This window comes from Sus scrofa, chromosome 5 (assembly GCF_000003025.6).
Source record: "Sus scrofa isolate TJ Tabasco breed Duroc chromosome 5, Sscrofa11.1, whole genome shotgun sequence".
Taxonomy (NCBI): Eukaryota; Metazoa; Chordata; class Mammalia; order Artiodactyla; family Suidae; genus Sus; species Sus scrofa.
The window spans coordinates 44,061,712-44,080,325 of record NC_010447.5 but is presented as its reverse complement, the minus strand read 5'-3'; the positions used below and the strand labels follow the sequence as shown (position 1 = coordinate 44,080,325).

Here is an 18,614-nt window from a genome sequence, read left to right as displayed (position 1 = left end):
TAATCCTGATGATGTTCAACCTATCAAACTTCTTTTATAATTTGCACATTATGTATCCTAAAAAATCATTGCTTGACCCAAGTTCCCAAAGATTTTCTTACACATTTCCTTTTAGAATTTTTGGTGTCATTTACTTCTTTTGTTTAGGGTCATGATCTAATTAGAAACACGTTCTAGGAGTTCCCACTGCGGCTCAGCAGTAACTAATCTGACTAGTATCCATGAGGATGCAGGTTTGATCCATGGCCTTGCTCAGTGGATTAAGCATCCAGTGTTGCCATGAGCTGAGGAGTAGGACAGCAGCTACAGTTCCAATTCAGCCCCTAGCCTGGGAACTTCCATATGCTGCAAGAGCAGTACGGCCCCAAAAAGCAAACAAACAAACAAATAAGCAAGCAAAAAAAAAAAAAGAAAGAAACACTTTCTAAATGTACAGAATGGGGTAAGATTTAATGTTCACATTATTTTTTTTTCCTTACAGATAATTTGTTATATTTAAGACTATCCTTGGGAGTTCCCTTCATGGAGCAATGGAAATGAATCCAACTAGAATCCACAAGGATGCAGGTTTGATCCCTGGCCTTGCTCAGTGGGTTGGGGATCTGGTATTGCTGTGAGCTGTGGTGTAGGGTGCAGACGCAGCTCAGTTCTTGTCATTACTGTGGCTGTGGCTAGGCCAGCAGCTATAGTTCCAATTCGACCCCTAGCCTGGGAACTTCCATGTTCCGCACCTGCGGCCCTAAAAAGCAATAAATGAATAAATAAATAAATACAGATAAAAAACTATCCTTTCCCCATTGAATCATCTTGGTAAGTTTGTCAAAAATAGAGCATGCAAATATGAATTTACATTTGGAATTTGAATTTTTTTTTCTTTTTTTACGAACACACCCACGGCATGTGGGATTGAATCTAAGCTTGAGCTTCGACCTATGCTACAGCTGTGGCAACACCAGATCCTTTAACTCACTGCACCAGACTAGGGATCCAACCCACACCTCTACAGCAATTCAAGCCAAGGCAGTCAGATTTTTAACCCATTATAGCACAGCAGGACTCCAAGAATCGGAACTCTATTGCCTATTTCTTTTCCTGATTTTGGGTCATACTCTCCTGTTTCTTTACAGGTCCAGTAATCTGATTAAAAATCAGACATTGTATGTCATACACGGTAGTGACTCTATTCTATTTCATTCTTTGAAATTTGATGGTTTCCTATTTTAGCATATGATAAACTTGGCTGGACTCAAACTGAAAAATCTGTTTCTCTGCAGGGATGAAACTTTTTGCCCAGGGGGTTTTATCTGTCTGTCTGTTTCTTTTGCCTGGATCCCTGGGGGAATCTGTCTGGTGCCTGTTAGCTTTGTGATCAGCCAGTAATTTCAACAGCGGTTCTATATCGACAACTCAAGCCGTGACGCTTCCGCCCTCAGCCACCCAACCTGCGTATGAATAGAATAATTCATTCATGTTTTTCGACAAATAAGTTAAGTCTCCCCCAGTTTCCATTTTTCTTGTGCTTTTCAGGGTGTTCCATGAGCACATATCGATCTGCAGTCACCCACAAAAGCACGAAAAGTGTATCAACTCCGCTCTTCTACAGCTCTCTCGCCCCCCCACTCCCCAGATCTCCTCCTTAAATTTCTTGCTGCACTGCTACTCTCCCAAATCAAATCAGCCACCTCTAGCCAGGAAACCTGTGGGTTTTTTTTTTTTTTTTTTTTTTTGTCTTTTTGCCATTTCTTGGGCTGCTCCCACGGCATATGGAGGTTCCCAGGATAGGGGTCGAATCGGAGCTGCAGCCGCCATCCTACACCAGAGCCACAGCAACGCGGGATCCGAGCTGCGTCTGCATCCTACACCACAGCTCACGGCAACGCAGGATCCTTAACCCACTGAGCAAGACCAGGGATCGAACCCGAAACCTCATGGTTCCTAGTCGGATTCGTTAACCACTGAGCCACGACGGGAACTCCGACCTGTGGGTTTTTAAAACCAGATCCCGTTTTTTTTTGGGGGGGGGGCGTAAAACCAGGTCCCGGTGGGGGAGGGGTTTGGGGGTAAATGGGAATATCTTCAGGCAGGAAGCATCTTACCCCAAGGAATAGTAGTTTTTAGTAAGCAAATATTTTCAAGTTCTTTGCTGTCTTTGATCATACTTGAAATTATTACATTTAATAACTTCTCCATATTCCAATATTTCTCCACGTTTCCAATATTAAAACTTTTTTCTTTTTCACACCTGTGGCATATGGAAGTTCCCAGGCTAGGGGTTGAGTTGGAGCTGCAGCTTCAGGCCTACACCACAGCCATAGCAACACTGGATCTGAGCTGCAATGTCAGACCCTTAACCCACTGAGTGAGGCCAGGGATCAAACCGGCAGCCTCAGGACACTATGTCAGGTTCTTAACCCATGTCACAAGGGGAACTCCCCCAACATTAAAACTTTTAATAAAGTTTTAAACTAATATTTTTTTCAAAGTGAGAATCACCCAACTGCTTACATTAATGTAAGTACAGTCTTAACCATATTTTAAGCCCTTGCGAATATTATCATTATCTCATTTACCATTACATGAAATCAAACACATTACATCAAAAATTAGTCAACCACTGCAGGAAAAACTTTTCTAATTTGCAAACATTAAATTCCAGATCCCATTTCTACAGAGTTGGTAGAAATAATAAAAGAAATCCTATAATTAAGGTAGCCATGGTCTGTTAAATCCAAGGTCTTTAAAATATATATTACCTTTCTGGAAAATTTTTAAATGTACAAAAGATTTTTAGACAAAAAAGTAAATTCCGTTTAGACACACACACCCCTAGGGAGGGAAAAAGCATTAGAGTATAGAGTATCTTTCTTCAAATGCAGAGTTCATTTAGATCTTTAAAAAATTACCTTGAAGGCTGCTAAACAATGAAGGCTCAATAAGGCCATCACAATGGCCAGAAGGATGGTGGCTAAGTTCCGCGTGTCCCATATGGTCTCTACCAGAGGAATACTGCCCACCTGCCAGTCATAGCAGAGGGTAACAGGTGCAAGCAGAAGCCACATGTTGAAGGCCAAGAGGTAGGAATAAGTAAGGAATCTACAAAGAGAAGAATAATCACTGAAACACAACTCAAGATCCATTTACCACATTTCTATTAAATAGCATTTCTATACCATCAACCTTATATGAAAGAAAAGGGAAGATGGAAAGCCATTCATTTGTTTAGTTATTAAATTGACCATTCAAGAATATATCTAATAGGTTCTAGTCACTGTGGTAAATGTTGGCCTTTCAATGATGAACAAGCAAAGATAAAGTTTCTATGACTTATATTTTAAAATTATCACAGGGAGTTCCCACCATGACACAGTGGATTAAGAATTCGACTGCAGCAGCTCAGGTCCTGTGGAGGTGCAGGTTCAATCTCCCCAGTCTTGTGCAGTGGGTTAAAGGATCTGGCAGTGCTGCAGCTATGGCGTGGCTCAGATTCGATCCCCGGCCCGAAAACTCCCTTAGGCCACAGGTGCCGCCATTTAAAAAAAATATATCATTCAGATAAACACATTACAACCTGAGATAAATGCTATAAAAGAAAAGTTTGATCAAAGTTTGTGACATGAAATGTTGCCCAGTTGGATGTGATTCCCTAGCTAAGGGACATTTGAGCTGTCCCTTTTTCACAGCGCCCATAATGATAATCCTACAGTAAATATGAAAACATTAACCATTTTATAACTGATCCATATTGAACTATTTCCAGAAAAATCAAAATATCTGTGGGTCAGGAGATAAAGTCTCATTCACAAATGGGGAGGCGGCCTTCAAGAGGAGAGAGGAACAGCTGTCATTCACTGATAACTGGAAGAGCCAAGTGGTGGACCTAGGGGCGGAAAACAATGATGGAGATATTGCTTCTCTTTCCTGGCTGTGTCTAGGTACTAGGGTAACGAAGAAGGTATTCTAACTGACCCCTTCCTTTGGGTGTAGAGGAAACTGAATTTGTTTACATTTGTTCAGTCAACAAAAATTCATCAAGTAGTGTTCTAGACCCTTGAGAACTATAAGACTCTCAGAACAAAAGAAACTCTATCCAAACCTCTGTACAAGGAGATGGCCAAAACTCTAGGATGGCTTCTTGCAGCATAAAGTTATGTCCTTGCGAGGACCCCACTCCCTCCATTACAATGCCTGCCCGAGGAAGATCATCATTGCCAGGAGAATTTACTGTTTTTTCTAGCTAACCCCTGACCAAAGGCCCCTGGTCTCCCTTTCTTAGAGTACTTATCACAAAGGGCTTAGAATTGGGAATATGGATCTCTTATCACTCAGAAGTCATTCTCGAGGACCTGGGAATGATTCTTATAAAATGGAATCATCAGGAAGGATGGGGGCTGTCTCCATCTGCGGGAGGACAGAATCCTAATTTTGGTTATGGCCAGCCAGCAGCCCCAGCCTAAGTGCACTTATACAATCCATCTTTTGTAAATTTTTTTTGTTTGTTTTTGTGCTCCCTTCAAAATACTCAGTCACCTCTTTGCAAATCAGAACAGAGCTCAGCTCTGCCTCTACTGTCAGTAGAAACTGAATAAAGTGCATTCTCACTGCTCTAAGGTTCAGCTGTATTCATCTTTGACTCTATAAGGGACTAAACCAAGTAAGTAAAGAAATCCCTTGCCCTCAAGGAATGGAATATCCAGTAGTGAAAGTAAGATGTACAGGATTAAAGAGGCAGGAGATAGCACAGAATGTTAAGAGAAGACCTCCCTCGTTGTCAGAGCCTTTTTGGAGGATGTCTTCTTGAATGGGTAAAAAATTGGATCAGTTATCTTCCAAGGTCAAGAGTCGATTCACCTTGAAGTCATCTCAGTAAGTAGCCATTGGTCTAGAAGGAAACTGAGTTCCCCCTAAAACTGAGTTCCTCTGCCAAGTTTATGATTTACCTCTCTATTCAAAACTTAGCTCCCTTTCTTCTCCTGAACCTGTTCCCCTCAAGACTGATGATATCAAAGGAAAATCCAGAGACTGAAACCATTCACAAGCCCCTATGATCCTGACTTTTGAAACAAAGGGCTTCTGCTTTAGTCTTCCAGGCCTCCCTTGAATCTCAAAAGGCTGGCTCAAGAGTTAATGATGAAGAAATGTGATGACATAGAAACAAAGAATAACTATTGGGCCAGGAACTGGTAACAATTTTAACTCTAAGTCTGCCCAACAGCGGAATTGCCAAACTCCCAGTTCCCCGAAAAATATAAAGGTCTGACACATATTCCTAAATTGTTTTTATAGGAAGCCGACTCTGACCAGATGAAAACTGCTGCCTGCTAGCACAAGGACCCCAGACCAGTTGAAACCAGACGGTTAATGATGCTTGAAACTTTACCTTAATGACAACCAATCCAAGAATTGTGAGCCAGCTGATTGTGCACCCTGCAACCCTTCCCTCAAACTGTCTTTAAAATGCCTGCCCTGCACATATCCAGACATAACTCTCCTTAAAAGAGACACATGCACCCGCATGTTCATTACAGCACTATTCACAATAGCCAGGACATGGAAACAACCCAAATGTCCAGCAACAGATGATTGGATTCGGAAGATGTGGTATATATATACACAATGGAATACTACTCAGCCATAAAAAAGAATGACATAATGCCATTTGCAGCAACATGGATGGAACTAGAGAATCTCATACTGAGTGAAATGAGCCAGAAAGACAAAGACAAATATCATATGATATCACTTATAACTGGAATCTAATATCCAGCACAAATGAACATCTCCTCAGAAAAGAAAATCATGGACTTGGAGAAAAGACTTGTGGCTGCCTGATGGGAGAGGGAGGGAGTAGGAGGGATTGGGAGCTTGGGCTTATCAGACACAACTTAGACTTACAAGGAGATCCTGCTGAGTAGCATTGAGAACTTTGTCTAGATACTCATGTTGCAACAGAACAAAGGGTGGGAAAAAAATGTAAATGTAATGTATACATGTAAGGATAACTTGATCCCCTTGCTGTACAGTGGGAAAATAAAATAAAATAAAATAAAATAAAATAAAATAAAATATAAAATAAAAAATAAAATGCCTGCCCTGAAAGACAGTGTCAGGGAGATGCAGTCCTTTGAGCATGAGCTGACCATTCTTCTTGCTTGGCACCCTGCAATATACACTCTGTTTTCATTTAACACAACCCCGTGTGGGTAGATTGGTTTTACTCCACGTGGGTGAGCAGATCCAAGTTTGGTTCTGTAACAAGAACACGTTTCCAGACCTTCCCAACTTATCTCCTTCTTTTTCCTCCTCTTCCTCCAAGGTCAGCAGGGTAAAATCGTTAACAATGATCAGGGAAGGCTCAATGATAGAAATTATTCACTGTCTTAATTCTCAAATTCCTACAGAGAATAGGGTGAAGGAGTGGGGATATTGCTTTCTTTTTTTCTTCTTCTTCTTTTTTTTTTTTTTTTTTGCATTTTAGGGCCACACTCGCGGCATATGGAAGTACCCAGGCTAGGGGTCGAATTGGAGCTGTAGCTGCCAGCCTACACCACAGCCACAGCAACATGTGCTCCTAGCCATGTCTGCAACCTACACCACAGCTCACAGCAACGCCAGATACACAACCCACTGAACAAGGCCAGGGATGGAACCCAAATCCCCATGGATACTAGTTGGATTTGTTTCCACTGGCCACAATGGGAACTCCCCAGTGGGGATATTTCAATGGTGTTTCCAAACACTTTCCTCTCTGTGGTTATTTTAAATAAAATGTTAATGTACAGACAGTACAGTAGATACTAAAGACCTAATGAAGTCTAAGCTTTGCTATTTAACAAAAATAAAAACACCACCACCAAAAAAAAAAAAAATAAATAACCTTTTTTCCTTTTAGGTTCGAGCCTGAAAATGCCAATTCCATAGAAAGATGACTGGGTCAGTAAGGGCTTCTTCTTTTCACAGAACTTCTAAGCTGATGCTATTTCCTTCTTAGCTCAGTAAAGATTCTCGATGACTTGGCTTTAAAGGAGAATATCCAACGATCAAACTTAGCAGGAAAATCACACAGCTGTGTAACTCAGTCACATCCTGCTCTTAGAAATTACTTTAAAAAATAGTATCTCTCCTTCTTGACATGAGAGATCTAGGCAATGATTATAAATGGCTGCTGAAATTATCTGGTGAAAAGCTGCTGGGGTACTTTGTAACGGACAGATCAAGGTAAATCAGGTGTCTAGAACTTGCTAAGCAATTTTAACATCACAGAAAGAAAGACTAATAGCCAGACATCCTCCAGATGGATATCTATACCATCATCTATGAAGCAGTCTCATCCAATAAAAGAAAAAAAATTTTTTTTTGTCTTTTTATCTTTTAGGGCTGTACCTGCGGCATATGGAGGTTCCCAGGCTAGGGGTAGAATTGGAGCTGTAGCCACTGGCCTACGCCACAGCCACAGCAACGCAGGATCTGAGCTGTGTCTGTGACCTATACCACAGCTCATGGCAACGCTGGATCCTCACCCCACTGAGCAAGGCCAGGGATCAAACCTGTATCCTCATGGATGCTAGTTGGGTTCATTAACCACTGAGCCATCACGGGAACTCCACAAAGAGAAAATTCAACTTGAATCTAAGCAAGCCTTTTATTACCAGTTTACATCAAATATAGGAAATACCAAGACATGTCAAATAGCACCACAGGGAGGCAATGTGCCAAATCCAGGATGATACACAATCCACAGAACAAATGAAAGCAACAAATACATTGTAATGGGGGTGGGGGGAGAGGGCACCTACAAATTAAGAGACTTAAGAAACATTACAAACAAAGTTCAAATCTTGTTTAGCTATTAATTCAAACAACCTGCAATTAAAAATAACTGAAAGAGAAAAACTTGAATGATGATTGGACATATGAGAGTAGAGAATCATTAATTTCTTTCTTTTTTTGCTTTTTGTTTTTGTCTTTTTAGGGCTACCCCTGCAGTATATGGAAGTTCCCAGGCTAGGGGTCAAATCAGAGCTGCAACTGCTGGTCTACACTACAGCCACAGCAACTCCAGATCCGAGCTGCATCTGTGACTTACACTGCAGCTCACAGCAACGCCAGATCCTAACCCACTGAGTGAGGCAAGGGATTGAACCCACATCCTCATGGATACTGGTTGGGTTCGTTACCACTAAGCCATGACGGGAATTCCGAGAATCATTAATTTCTAAAGTGTGATAATGGTACTACGGTTCTATTCATTAAGGGTTCCTACCTTTTCGAAATACATACAAAAATAAACACATTTGAAAGGAGATGATGTCTGGGAAGAAATGATGATCAAAGATGTTCAAAGAATGATCAAAATGATGAACTGGGAAGAAAAAGGGAAGAAGTGGGTAGGGGTATGAATGGAACAAGATTGGTCATGAACTATATTGAAACTGGATAATGAGGATGTAGGGGTTCTTTGTCATATTTTCTCTACTTTTGTATTTAATATTTTTCATAATAAAAATTATTTTTAAGTAATGGTAAAGGCAACAGAATTGCAACAGGAAGTCTTTCTTGTCTTATGGTTGTCTTCTTGACCATGGAAGAGCTGCAAACACTAGGCAGAATCTTTGATTTTCATGCTCAGTTCACATTTTGACCTCGCTCTGCAAGTTGTTCTCAGTCTCTTATAATTTCTAGACTTGCAATACCACACTGACAAAGAGCAAATAGTAAGAATAATGTTTGTAAAACTTACAATGAATTTAGTTGATTACATACTTTCTCAAATGCTCAATTGTGAATTTTGACATAGATTATAATCAAAATAGGTTAAAAAAGAAAAGTAAACCATAGAGCTAAAAGAAACTTCATCCTGCAGGTGGGTCAAAACTATTAACTTACCCCAAGACTATTAACTTTTAACCCCCCCTTTTTAGTGAGGTATAGTTGATTTATAATATATTAGATTCATATGTACAACATAATGATTCAAAAATTTACAGATTATATTCCATTTAAAATTATTATAAAATATTGGCTATATTCCCTGTGTAGTACAATATATCCTTGTAGCTTATTTATTTTTACATAGCAGTTTCTACCTTTTAATCCCCTACCTCTAAATTGCCCTACCCTCTTCCCTCTCCATACTGGTAATCAGTTTGTTCTCTATATCTCTAAGTTTGTTTCTATTTTGTTATATTCATTTCTTTCTTTTCCTTTTTAGATTTCACATGTAAGTGCTAACACAGTAGTTGTCTTTGTCTGAGTTTATTTCACTACCCTCCAGGTATATCTAAGTTGTTGCAAATGGCAAAATTTTGTTTTTTTTTTTTAATAGCCGAGTATATACTATGGCTTCTTTATCTATTCATCTGTTGATAGACACTTAGGTTGTTTCCATATCTTGTTTAAATAATACACTATGAATCACTGGGGTGATGCATCTTTTCAACTCAGTATTGTGTGTGTGTGTGTGTGTGTGTGTGTGTGTGTGTGTGTGTGTGTGTGTGAGAGAGAGAGAGAAAGGGAGAGAGAGAGAGATACATATAGCCAAGAGTAGAATTGCCCTTTTTAACACACATATATTGTCTCTAGAAACTCAGAGACATCTACCTACAATTTATGCTTATGAATTGAGATCAATGTTGCAAATAAAGATTTTACATACTATTTGAAATACTGAAACAGCATTGGGAACTTTTTGCAAATTTAAGCACATGGAATCACACCAAAAGCTAATTACATTTTAGGGGGCTAGTCGAGCTAGCTGTAATCAGCATCTGATGTTTTTCTCTTTAACTCCCTGATGATGAATTACATTTCAAACTAATCAAATAGTTTATTTCTGTTAAAATTTAAGAAATAAAACAATCTGTTGAATATCTCTGTCCTGCTGGGTTTTCTTTTTTAAAGCAGGAGCAAAGATAAAATGACTTATTAGGAAAGCCACTAGAATACCTTGCCAACGAAATGGAATATCCAGCACAGACAAAAGTCAGCAGTTCAGCTTAAACAATTTAGTCATGCATTTTCCTTGATAAGCCAGGAAAGAATGAAGAGGTTTCAGGACAAAACACATGAAAGGGAAGATGAGGCCAGTGGGGAACTGGCAGCAAATGGCACCTAATGAAACTGTGGAGTTCTTTAAATCTAAATCTTCATTTTTATCAAGAAAAAAGAGGGCTTTAAGTATACAAATATACATAGAGTCTGTTTTTTTTGTCTTTGAAAAAACCTTTTTGACTAAGAAAAAACACAAACCCAACGTAGTTCCCTGTCCTAGAAAGATGCCTATGATAGGTACCTATGAAAAAATCATGCACTGCAGGCAGAAATGTACAGCACTGGCTTGTTTCCTATAAAAATGTTTCTGTTCCAAGGATCCTTCTTTTTCTTTCACCTGCAGAATCCTCCATCATTTCATAAATACAAGACACTGTGTGCACTGCACACTGCATCTTCTTGGAAAGTGCACTGGCTAACACTGTCAATACAGCAGCAGTATAAAGAAACCACATCACCGCAGAGTGGAGCACCCCACCCTGCCTAACTCTACCTCTGTCAACTGGGTTTTGAGGACCAGTCCTGCTCCCTCCTAGGCTGTTCCCTATTTTTAGCCTCAGAACTACTGTATTCCATGGATGGTTTGAAAGGGTCTCCACATTCTCAGTGTGCCCCAGCCATAATGACAGGCCTTTGCAGGCATAACCTACTTATCGTCATCATTAGTAGCTCCTGCTTTTAAGCTTCTCTAGGACTAGCCAAATATATAGCTAACTCCTGAACTAAGTTCTCACTGGACAGGAGATCAATAAATAAATAAATAAAATGACATTAATAAAATTGAAAAAATAAAAACACAAAATAATAAAATAAAATGAATTCCATAAATGTTGAATAAGTATTCTGTGCACTTTTACAGGTGCTGAAGAGTGATAAGAGCTAGCTTACATCCTCTAGAATGTAGAGTGTACATTTTCACACAGCATTGCTGGAAGAAGACACTCACGCATTATGTGGTTGGGTAATAATGAAACATAAACTTCAAATTTCAGTGAAGGTTTAAGATAGAACAGAGTTATAAAAAAAGGAAAATTAAGAAATGCTCTCCTTAGAGTTCCCGTTGTGGCTCAAGTGGGTTAAGAACCCAACATAGTGTCTGTGAGGATGTGGAGTTCATCTCTGGCCTCTCTCAGTAGGTTAAGGATGCAGCCTTGCTACAAAGTGTGGTGCAATTCGCAGAGGCAGCTCAGGTCTGGTATTATTGTGGCTATGGTGTAGGCCTGCAGCTGTGGCTCTACCCCTAGCGCAGGAACTTCCATGTGCCACAGGTGCAGCTGTAAAAAAAGGGGGGGGGGGCTTCCTAGAATCTATGCAGAATTTATTTACTTATTTAAAATTTTTATTTTTTTGTCTTTTGTCTTTTGAGGGCTGCACCCACGGCACATGGAGGTTCCCAGACTAGGCGTCTATAATCAGAGCTGATGCCACCGGCCTACACCAGAGCCACAGCAACACCAGATCCAAGCCATGTCTGCAACCTACACCACAGCTCACGGCAACACTGGATCCTTAACCCACTGAGCGAGGCCAGGGATCGAACTGCAACCTCATGGTTCCTAGTTGGATTCACTTCCACTGCAACACGACGGGAACTCCTATGCATAATTTAAATAGATGGAAAACGGCTGATAGAGAATCCAGGCAAGAAACCCTGATAAAAATGGCTTCAACTTGTAAATGAACATGACACTTTCTGAGAGCAGTTAAGAATATGGGTAAATTAAAGTACAAGCTTTAAAATGTGGAATGTAAAAAGTACTTAAAATGACTCCCGCTGAAGTGTCTAAAATGAAAAATATCAGGTCAAGTGTTGATAGGGATGTGGAGAAGCCAGAACTTTGAAACTCTGAGGTGAATTAATGAAACCATGGTGGAGAAATGCAGGCCGTTTCATGAAAGCAGAATACCTACCTAGCAATTCTACCCCTAAGTTCACACCCACCAGGGCAGCACATATATGTTAATCAAAAAGATTTGCAAGATTTTTCAAGGTAGCATTACTCTTTAAAAGAAAGTACTGATGTATAGTTGATTTACACTGTTTTAGGTGTACAGCAAAGTGATTCATTTATACATATATACATATTCTTTTTCATATTCTTTTCCATTTTGGTGTATGGATATTAAATGTAGGTCCCTGTGCCATACAATAGGTCCTTGCTGTTCATCTATTTTATATATAGCAGTGTGTATCTGTTAATCTCACACTACTAATTGGCTCTCCTCTCTTCCTCTTTGGTAACCATAAGTTTGTTTTCTATGTCTGTGAGTCTATTTCTGCTTTGTAAAAAAGTTCGTTTTCTATCATTTTTTTTGATTCCACATATAAGTGATATCATACTATATTTGTCCTCTGTCTACTTTACTTCACTTAGTATGATAGTCTCTAGGTCCACACATATTACTGCAAGTGGCATTATTTCATTCTTTTTCGTGGCTGAGTAATATTCCATCACACACACACGTGTGCGTGCGTGTGCACACACACACACACATACCATGTCTTCTTTCTTTAGCCATTCATCTGTTGATGGACATTTAGGTTGTTTACATGTCTTGGGCAGCACTATTTTTTTTTTTTAATGGCCAAACCTGAGGCATATGAAAATTCCTGGGCTAGGAGTCCAATCGAAGCTTCAGCTGCCAGCCTACGCCACAGCCACAGCAACACCAGATCTGAGATGCATCTGTAACCTACAGCAAAGCCTGTGGCAATGCTAGATCCTTAACCCACCAGTGAGGCCAGGGATCAAACCCACATCCTCACAGACACTATGTTGGGTTCTTAACCCGTTGAGCCACAATGGGAACTCCAGCAGCACTATTCTTAACAGCCCCAATCTGGAAGCAATGCAGACGTCCATCTATAATTAAATGGATACCTATATTTTTATATATTTATTGACTGGAAATCAATTCAGCAATGAGGATGAATGAAATGACCTGGATAAATGGCACAATGTTAATTTGGAACAAAAAAGAAGATGCAAAAGAAAAGGAAATCAAGGGAGTTCCCATTGTGGCACAGTGGAAACCAATCCGACCAATATCCATGAAGACAGGGGTTCGATCCCTGGCCTCGCTCAGTGGGTTAAGGATCTGGCATTGCTGTGAGCTGTGGTGTAGGTTACAGATGAGGCTCAGATCTGGCACTGCTGTGGTTGTGATATAGGCCAGCAGCTGCAGCTCCAATTCGACCCCTACCCTGGGTACTTTCCATATGCCATGGTTCAGCCCTAAAAAGAAATAAAAATTAAGGAAAAAAAAAAAGGAAATCAAAGAAAATCATCTGTAAACAAGGAAGGGGTGACTAGAAGAAGACCTGAAGCCCCACCAGGACAGAAAGCCACAAGGCAATCCCAGCCGACAGCAGGCAAAGAAGGCATAGAAGGATCTACAGCCCTCATCCCCTAGCTCCTTGGTGCCAACAGAAGAGAAGGTGCCAGACAAGTGCAGCAGCCCACCCTTGGGGGTGTTCTGGGGCAAAGACCCCTCAGTAGCACTGAATACTTGATGCTTTAGTAACTGGGAATGAACAGAGATGACAAGACATCTCCCACCACTTATGAAACAGGAAAAGGGATCCAAAGGGCTTCCCAGCCACTTTCTCATTGTGTCGTGTTTTTAAAGTTCTTCTGGACCAAGGGTCTAATCAAACCAGAAGAATTTTTAAAAATTCCCATAAGAATCTGAAGACAGGAAACTAAGAGGATACCCAGGCTTCATGGGAATCAGAACCAAGCATCTACAAGATGGGCAAGCCTTCTCTCTGAGCCTCAGGCCTTGTTCACAGCTGCCCTGCTTCTCCTATTCTTTGCTCTGTCTGCCCCCTCTGCTCATGGGTTCCCCTTTCATGCTTCTCATCCCTGAGACTAGGGCACAGTGATCAGAGCTACCCAGCCCTCCTTTCCTCTTGCCTTCATACACCTGTCACTTCAGTCTTCATGGCCAGTTGTCCCACTCTTAGATTTCAAATTCCTGAAAGTGGCCCCCCATTTGCTCACCTCGTCTTTTGGAATCAACTCTCACAGCGTGGCCAAACTCCAACTCCTAATCCTTCAGATCCCAATACTGATGTCCCTTCCTCTGACAAGCCCTGTCACCTCCCCCTCCCTGGGTTTGGGGCTAACACACTGCCCTATAACTGTCAGGTAACATGCCGGCCTTCCTAATAAAAGAGAATCTCCTTCTGGGTCAGGGCTAAATCTTGTTGATAGTAATTTCCTCAGCAACCAGTTCTTGAAAGAAATGGGCTTTAAGAAATTAACCTGGGAATTTGGGAGAAGCAGATGCAAACTATTGCATTTTGAATGGATAAGCAATGAGGTCCTACTGTACAGCACGAGGAACTATATCCAATCTCTTGGGTTAGAACATGATGGAAGATAAAATAAGACAAAGAATGTATACATGTCTATGCCTGGTCACTTTGCTGTACAGCAGAAATTGGCATAACACTGTAAATCAACTACCCCATAATAAGAACTTTAACACTGTAAATCAACTACCCCATAATAAGAACTTTAAAAGAGAAATTAACCTGATTTAAAATAATGCCTAAAATATGCAAATATTTGAATTTGATATCTCTATTTTAGGCTGAAGCAGCTATATATTTTGCTAGTCCCATAAAAGATAGGTGCTGGGTTTCCAGTTGTCTAGGCTTGGAGGTGAAGGACACAGAACTGAAGGCCCTGCCCTTGTGTAACCCCCTCAGCACCTCATGAAATGCTGGCTCCTAGGACATCATCCAGCAATGAGGGGTGTCTGAGTACAGGCACTTACTCCCCTCATTTGTCACACAGCATCATTAGGAAGCTCTGTTAGACTTACTTTTTTAATTTTGCATTTAAATTGCAATGCATACAGCTGAAATGAGAACTCTTGTTACCATGGATAAACTGTAAGGTAAATCTGAAATATCATTAAGTCTCTTTGATCTTTTCAATGCACCAGTGACATAGCTATCTTATTAACAGACTGTTTTCTCCAAGCAGAAAATACAGGATTTTAACATGAAAGAATGTCAGCGACAAATTTCTTACCCATTTATCCATAAAAAAGGAAATAATGCCTTCTGTGAAATATACACTGGGTTCATTTCTTACCTAGATTGTGTCTCAGTCTATAAAGTATTTAATATCTTTACTTCAAACCAATACTTTCTTCTCATAGAGCACGTGTGTCATTTCCATTGAACAAATAGACCGACTGCTCACTATGCATGAGGTGTGGGGTTACAGGTCCCACACAGAATCCTGGTGGCCTAGTAATGAACCACATCGATGTACTTCAACATGTACAGCACTTTCTATCTTACAAAGTCTTTGCATATAAAGATGATCTGACCCCAACTCAGTCTCTATGAAGTGGGTGTTTGCCTCATTCTTGCAGCAAGGGAAACAGCCTTAGGGAGGCAGACTTATTCAATGTCCTTCAGGAGGACCGAAGGAAACCTTGCACACAGGACAGGGTTTTTTTGGCTGCACGTATAATTCTCCACGGCATCATACAGCCTCCAATGAAAATTGAAATGCAGTTGATTTACAATGTTCCATTTGTTAGTACTCCTTTATTAATGTAGAGACGTGAAAGGAAATACGATGGGTCAAATATTGGTATCTCATGGAGAAACCCCTGCTTGAGATTCTGACTTAATTCCTTAAACAGTGCAATCTGGATAAACTTGAGCTTTTGTTAAAACAAACAAACAAACAGGAGTTCCCGTTGTGGCGCAGTGGTTAACGAATCCAACTAGGAACCATGAGGTTGTAGGTTTGATCCTGGCCTTGCCAGGATCCGGTGTTAAGGATCCGGTGTTGCCGTGAGCTGTGGTGTAGGTTGCAGATGCAGCTCGGATCCTGCATGGCTGTGGCTCTGGCATAGGCCGGCGGCTACGGCTCCGATTCGACCCCTAGCCTGGGAACCTCCATATGCTGCGAGAAGCAGCCCTAGAAAAGGCAAAAAGACAAACAAACAAAAAAACAAACTTCTAGTTGAAGCAGAGCTGACAAGCTTAAAGCCAGTATGAAACCTCCTCTATAGCACAATAAACAGATGACTGCACTGATGGAAATGTTTATTAGAGCATCACACAGCAAGAAATAGAAGGCTCAAATAAAAAGCTTGGATTTGGCATTTTATTCATTGTGAAAAGCAATTTTTGCCTTTATGGTCCATTGTTAGCAAAAAATAAAAGAACTGTCTCTCTAATTTTCATCACCATCTCACAGATTTAATATTGTAATAGAAACATAATAAGTACATTTAAAGGATTATATATTTTCTTCAGGCAGTAAGGCATCCATAAATGAGCCAGACCCACATTTTCCAATTCTGCTCCCTGATCCACAGGCAGGATTTGCTATCTTCATGGTCTCCGTCTTCTGATTTCTTCCTCTTTCCTCTTCCTGTATTTCTTCCCTTCCTTTTCTAGGGGGAATTACTACAATCGAGTGTCAAATGACCTTGACAATCTCTTTGATCCCTAAGCTATTTTTCTAAGAACATAATACAGCATATATGATGGGGTCAACACCCACCTTGTAAAGAGTTCCTCAGCTACAGAGGACACAGTTCACACCTGAAGGTTTCAAAAAGGGTAATGCTGCCCATTTTCCTCCCCAAAACAATCAGGTTGCTAGTCAAAGACAGAGTATTGCACCCAACCTTGGGGCCTCTTCAATCAGAATTTCTGCAACCTGAACCAGAAAATCTTATTTCTACCATGCTTCTCTGGGTAACTGATATTCACTCTAGTTGGGTGACTGCTGCTTTAAAAGTCAGAACAACTTCAGTTTCATGTATGGAGGCCCTCCTAACACAGAACAGAACAGTGATTTGGGCCCAGCTATCTTTAAGCACAGTGTTTTTGTTTGTTTTTCAGAGTAAGTTAATTTTTCATTCAATGCCCTCAGAGTTTATTTTGACTCAGCTCCTGTGTAAAGGGCTTCAAGGCCTCAAACATTAGTTAAGACACAGTGCCCTAAGCTGTAACTATTAATACCTAAGGTTTTGGACCTCTTTGAAACAATCAACTGAAAATGGGAAGTCAGAAAAATAAGCTTCTTTACAAGGAGGACTGGGTCACTTTGTTGTAGAACAGAAATTGAAGAAACATTATAAATCAACTATATTTTAATTTTAAAAAAGGTGGATGCTGAGTTCTAGCTTCATCTTATTATTTCATATCTTGATGCCTTCCTATAAAGTAAGCTTTTGCCTGTATAACTGAACAGCTGAAACAGATCTACCCACTTAAGCAAATAATATTCTACCTGCTTAACCAGGATCACACCTCATGAAAAAACATGATGCTGATAGGGGGCCTTATGTTCACTGAAAATCCTATTCTATCTCTTTCTCGGATTTGAAAGACAACCATATTCAATATTAGAAAGGCAATACTTCTACCATCAAATACATACTGCCTTATGTTCTGCCCCCTTCAAATCTGGTTAAGACAGAAAACCAATTACTAGGCAGCAGGCAGGGGCCTTAGTGGAAACGTAATGTTATCTCTCCTGCAGGCTCCAGTGCTTTGTGGAAGCCATACTTAACTCAGGCTTTTGTTATGTTTAATTCAAGATTTACAAGTTTGAATATCAAGACTGAATTTTTCTTTTTTCTTTTTGGCTGTGCTCATGGCATATGGAAGCTCCCAGGCCAGGGACTGAACCTACACCACAGCAGCAATCCTAGCCACAGCAGTGACAATGCTGGATCCTTAACTTTCTGTACCACCAAGGAACTCCCAAAGTATCATATTTCTAAAGAGATACATAAAAACAGATAAATAACTCCTGGGGTAGATGACAATTCTATGACAGAACAAGCTGCACAGAAACCTATCCTAACACCTCTCAAATGCAAGTTCTACCAAAACCCCAGAAACAAAATCTTTATACACTGGACTCCAGCACTAATATTTTAACATGAGTGACAAGTGTGTTTGAGACACATGCAGATTTGGCAAGCTGGCTGTAGTAAAATCATAAAGCCCAGGATGGCTTCAGTGAGGGCATAACTTGGGGTGGTAATTTAGGATTTTTTTTTTCAGATGGAACTAAGTCATCACAATGAAAATCCTCCAACCACTCAGAATCAGCTTGAGTTAGACACAAGTGGGCAGTTTAGAAGAAACCACCCAAACCTGAGGCAGAGAAAAGCTGCAGAGTACACTGTGCTGCTCCCCTGTCCAGCAACTCTTCACCAGCCCACCAGTTCTTCCTTCTCCTAGAGCCGAGCCAAGAACTCTAGTGCTTATTCTAGGCCGGTGCTATCCAACAGAAATATAACACAAGCATGCATAATTTTAGTTTTTTTAATTAGCTACATTAAGAAGAAGAAAATGAAACATGGTGATTTAATTTAATATATTTTGTTTCAATGAATATACTCAAATATATTTCAACCTATATATGATTAATAGGATAATCAATATACAATGATCAATGAGATAGCTTGCATTCTTCTATTCTTACAGAATTTTGTCTTGGAAATCCTGTGTGTACTTTCTTTATAACTTACAAGTGCATCTCAATCCAGATTAGCCAGTAGCCTTATGT

General features: G+C 40.2%; 1 protein-coding gene across 3 annotated transcripts in view; it reads right to left on the bottom strand.

Moving 5' to 3' along the window:
• The window catches only part of TMTC1 (transmembrane and tetratricopeptide repeat containing 1), a 309,190-nt gene that overhangs the window by 142,574 nt on the left and 148,002 nt on the right, over positions 1 to 18,614 (bottom strand). For all 3 annotated transcript variants that reach the window (XM_021092123.1, XM_021092125.1, XM_021092124.1), the window contains exon 8: positions 2,904 to 3,093. In XM_021092123.1, coding sequence (XP_020947782.1) covers positions 2,904 to 3,093 — 190 coding nt within the window. The remainder of the gene's footprint in view (positions 1 to 2,903; positions 3,094 to 18,614) is intronic.